The sequence below is a fragment of the Guillardia theta genome (assembly GCF_000315625.1).
Source record: "Guillardia theta CCMP2712 unplaced genomic scaffold GUITHscaffold_459, whole genome shotgun sequence".
Taxonomy (NCBI): Eukaryota; class Cryptophyceae; order Pyrenomonadales; family Geminigeraceae; genus Guillardia; species Guillardia theta.
The window spans coordinates 1-5,268 of NW_005434229.1; the positions used below are offsets into that span (position 1 = coordinate 1).

Below are 5,268 nucleotides of genomic sequence, written 5' to 3' on the forward strand. Positions count from 1 at the left end.
GAGGATTCCATTTAGCTCCAAGAGCCAAGACTCTATCTTCATATGAAATATTGCAATCAAAATAAAACTTTTGAAAGGCGTCATTGCCGGAACTCTGATACCAATAATCAAGATCTTCTTGAAGAGAAATATATTTAATTTCAATGCGTTTTTTGAATTTGGAGGTTGGTGTCTTATAATCTATATAATTACAAGATATATGTATAGAACTTCACCAAGAGGATGAGATATAAGAATGGAGAATCCTTTTTCATCGTTGGAAATTGTATAATTCCAATTTTTGTTATTCAAGATAATGCATGCATTATGTATAAAAATAAAATCAGCGAGAGGTTTTGAGAGATATTGACAAGAAACATTATGTTTAATGACATAGTTAGAATCCATTTGAATCTGTGTCAAAGATGTGATTCTAGGCAACAAATGATGAATAACTGTAAGTATGCTCATAATGATTTGAACGGTATTGCTTCCACAGAAATCAATCATCATATGAAAGGGGTATTGACAATGATCAAGAACATGAAAATAGTCAGATATGTTATAGTGATCATTTGTAAGAATAAAGCAATATATTCTATGTTGATTTGATGAAATGACAACATGAAACTGATTAAATAGTGGATGAAAAAGGTCAATAATCGATTGATTCATAAGAGCTTCTTCATGTGTTTGAGCATCAAAATTAAAACATAAATGGTGTGGATTGTTGTTATTACAACTACAGTGACAATATTGTTGAAATTTTGGAACAAATTCGGATTGTTCTATAATAACTCTAACAAGACATTCAATATCAACACAATGATCATGTTTTAGGAATGTTTTAAAATATGCCAAATGAAGGACTGTAATAAATGGTCAATTTGCTCAATGTTCTTATTGTATATGCATTTCGGACACATTGCTTTACGAATACATTGAAATTGTTTGGCAGGCTTATCAATGGCTTGTAAGATAGATTTAGCATCAAGTTCAAACCATGGTTCTGGACGGGAAGACTCATCAGTAAGGTGTGAGTTATAGATCTCAAATATAGCAACAATGTGAATGGAGTCCTGAACCCTTTTCAAGAGAGCCACATCAGCGATCTTGATTGCTCCATTAAATTCAAAGCGATGTTCAAGGTGAACAAAAGAATTATCTACTTCAGGAATATCCAAGTCATATAGTATGGATTTACAATCCGAACACTTCCTGTACAGTGTGAAAGGGATGCCTTCTTCAAGGATATGCTTGATTGCTAATTTAGCATCTTTATGAACCTGTGATTCAGAGGGACAGTTATAGTAAGTACAAGGATCCGTTTCCTTGAAATGAGCAAAATGATGGATTCTCTTATCGCCTTTACGAAGAATAAGAGGTTTATTGCAATCAGGACAGATATATTCATCCTTCTTGCTGGCAAATTTTGCTGGACAATATTTTCCAGATTTCTTGTGGATAGCTCCTGGATTATTGAATTTGTTTGACATTGATATATAATACATATATCAATATATTTCTTAAATATGTTATCATTTCAATGTGGAGTTTTCTTATAGAATATAAAAAGTAAACTTCTAAACTTTTTGAATATTCTCAATATATTTTTGTTACGAGGATGGTAAGGGTTATAGTAAGGTTTTAGACTGTCTGCTGGGCGCCCTACATCGGGGGGGGGGGGTGTCTCAGTGCTTAGGGGGTCTTATTTTGGATAAGGTATATATATACGTCATTGCTGTTTAAAGGGGGTCGAGCAGACACTCAATTGTCAATACTAGAAGTATAGCATAGGATGATAAAGAGTTAGTAGGAGTACACTGAAACCTCGACAATATGCTTGTAGGTAGGGGTCAGATGAGTGTTGTAAAAATTCCCAGAGGAGTTTATCGTCACGGTGATTTTTTGAAGAAGCAGATTTGAAGTAGAAAGAGTTGTGAGAGATGGGCGTAGAAGGAGTATCTAAGTTGAATGATTCTGGAGCGAGAGTCTTTATTAAGGGGGAAGGGTTGATCGAAGCAGGACCAATAAGGGAAGAGGAGTGAGTGATTGGATGAGTATTGTAATGTGAGGATGATGAGATGGTGTAGATCACGAGAGAGAGGATTATGTAGGAAGTGGATGGAGTGAGGGTCAGAGATGTGGAACCTGAAATCGAGGTACGGTAGTTGAGTAGGATGTGAGGGTTATGTTGAGTGGCGCGTAGGATGGTGAGATATAGTTTAGAGACGATGGAGTGCTTAAGTTTGATATTGGAGAGTATATCATCATGTAGGAGTGTGAGGTCAATCATATTAGAGTTGATATAGATATAGATATAGATATAGATATATCATAGTATATACGGGAAAGTGTTAAATGGATATGTGTGTGTAGGAGATGATGATTTTGTTGTATTGACTGAAAAAGAAGGGCAAACCGGAGCAAACAAAGGAGGGGGAGGATAAGGCCTACAAACCCGCCTCAATAAAATACTAGGAAACGAAGGAGGCAGCGAAAACCGGCACTCCAACCACGCAAGCGACGGCCGCATGCACGACAAGCAGGGGAACAAGGATCAGGACAAAGAGCAGTAGCGCAAGGCCCCTGCGAGGAGGACGGCAAGACCCATACGAGAGCGATACTGCCGAAACAGGCGAGCACGCAAACGATGAAAGCCAGGGTCCCCATACACCGCCTCCTGAGCGCATCCATCCCACTCCGCTGTCAGCGTAGCTCCATGGTGATCCGCCAGGTACCAGAGAAACCGCAAAGCGTCAGCATGAAGAAGGGAAGAAAGGCCTTCGGCGGGTGATGGGTGCCATAACTTGCGCGATGATCGGAAATCTTCTGTTGGGCGGGGCCGGAGAGCGCAGAAAGTCCGACGGGGCTGCCGCTGCTGTTGTAGGGATGAGTCATCGTGAAGTCCAGAACCAGCCCATTCCAGGTGTGGGTGGAGAGGACGCGGTGCGCAAACGATCCGCATTGCGGGAGCTGGTCCCCCGGCCTGGCGAGGAATCCCTCACCCAGGGACGCAAAGTAGCCCTGAGACGCCGTACCCTTGCAGTCCAGCCCAATCATGACGACAGGGTCATAGGCGAGCAACGTCGCCTCCGACGGAATGTGCTGATGCGTGAAAGGCCCTAGCGTGCACTGAAGGAGCTTGGCAAATCGAATCGCCCCATCTTCCAGACCGCCCGAGTGCTGAATCACCCGAGGATGAGCCTGAGTGAAGAAGTGGGTAAGGTCAGAGCGGTGGTAGCGAGTGAAGAGGCTAGAGCTCAATCGCCTCTGCAGGCTTCCTATGATAATTGGGCGTAAACCAGGTTTACCCGGCTTGGCAGCTGGGTAGTATATTCCCCCCCGCAGAAGGCTATCGATCTGGTCAATTCCGGTGCCATACCCCAAGAGTAGAGGTTTCAGAATGAAGTTCTTGTAGGCATCCTTGGTAGCCTCGTCCATTCGGAGGATAGGGCGCAAGAACTGAAAAGGTCGCCATCCTGTAAGATCCGCTGCAGCTGACTTGGTGAATTTACTCAGGACCTTATTGACATGCTTCTCATGAAGGATGGCATCCAAGAGAGATTCAGAGTCTGTATCTTCGTCGTCGCCCGAGGCCTCTCCGAATATGAGCTGATGACGGGAAGCTTGAAGGTTGCCTGGGTCAAGCAAGGAAACAGGGCTGGGGCTGTGAGGGAACTTCTCAAGAGTGTCGTGGTAAATCTGATCGAAGTCATCAGTCCGTAGGCCAGCCCCCGTGAGGGTACGTCTTGCTTTGTGAAGGTCTCGATTTTCATAATGTTCAAGGGCAATATCGAGCTTCCTGCGCTCAAGACTACGCCCGTTGGCCGCCGATTCCCTCGGAGCCGGAACCGGCGCCTGTGAGGATCTCCCTCCACCACTCCCGCCGACGCCCCCGAGTCCAGCTCCTAACGCCTGTGAGGAACTTCCCACGTCTCCTCCGGTTGCCAGCAAGAATCTCTGGGCGTTGCTGCCGCCATCAGCTGTACCCTCAGAAAATTGGAGCTGTTGAGACAGTTTCTGAAAGAGTTTGTCCCAATGACCCTTCATAAAGAGTTTGACCCGGTGACAGATCTCAGCGTTTCCACGATTGATGGAGAGGCGAGGGCCCGGCGAGAGGAGCAATAGCGGGAGGGCATCATGCCATCCCAGAGAAGCCGAAGCTCCGACCCGCCAGTGGGCGCCCCCGCTCACCTTGCTCAAGCCCTCTCTGAGGAATTCGCCGACGTCCTCGTCGACGACCTGCCGCAAGGACTTCAGATCAACCGGCCCCCTCAGTTTGACGCTCACATTCAGCTCAAGCCAGGGACCTTGCCCATTAACTGCAGGCCATACCGCATCCCCCTTCATCTTGAAGGAGAACTCCAGGCTACCATCGCGTACATGCTCGAACACGACATCATCGAACCCTCCAATAGTCCACGCTCCCCAACTGATCCCAAAAGCTACCGCTTTTGCTGCGACCTTCGCCGCTTGAACCAAGTCGTCTTGAATCAGCAGACCGCCGCAACTCCTACCGTCGATGAGATGTTGGAAAAGATCGCCGACACAGTCCGTCAAGGCAAAGCCCGTCGCAAAACCGATGAGCAGCTATGCATCACTACGCTTGATTGTATCAAGGGTTTTTGGCAGGTACTCGTACGTGTTCCTGATCGCCGATATCTCGCGTTCATCACACCGATTGGTCACTACCAATACAAGCGCCTACCATTTGGATTCATCACTGCTCCACCTGGGAAGCTCATGCCGATCACGTTCGCGCCGTGCTTCAACGCTGTCGCGAGCATCAGGTCTTCCTTAAGAGAGAGAAAGCTCAATTCTTTCGCACTGACTGAGTGTTGACTTCTTAGGTCACCGTGTCTCCGCCGACGGCGTGACGACCCAACACTCCAAGACGGCGGCTATCTCCGCGTGGCCGCTACCGACGACTACTAAACAAGTCAAGATGTTTCTTGGACTAGCTTCCTATTATCGAAAGTTCATCCGCAACTTCTCGACAATAGCAGCCCCTCTGACTGACCTTCTCCGCAAGGGCGCTCAGTTTCAGTGGACTGCAGCATGTCAAAGTGCGTTCGACAACCTCAAGCAAGCTCTGACGTCTCAGCCCCTCCTGCATCACTTCGACCCGTCCATTCCGACCGAAGTGCACTGCGACGCGTCCAACGTTGGAATAGGAGGCGTACTTCTACAGCAGCCTCCCAACGCCCCCGCCCGCGTCATCGGCTTCTACAGTCGTAAGTTGACTCCGACCGAACAACGATATCACGCGACCGAACGAGAGTTACT

General features: G+C 46.5%; 1 protein-coding gene across 1 annotated transcript; it reads right to left on the reverse strand.

Annotated features, from left to right (window-relative positions):
- Positions 1–3,052: 3,052 nt before the first annotated feature.
- Positions 3,053–4,032, reverse strand: GUITHDRAFT_149569 (hypothetical protein; the record flags this gene model as incomplete). Its single annotated transcript, XM_005817915.1, has 2 exons — positions 3,053–3,114; positions 3,156–4,032. 2 exons carry the CDS (start codon positions 4,030–4,032, stop codon positions 3,053–3,055), a joined length of 939 nt encoding a protein of 312 aa, XP_005817972.1.
- Between the last annotated feature and the right edge of the window lie 1,236 nt (positions 4,033–5,268).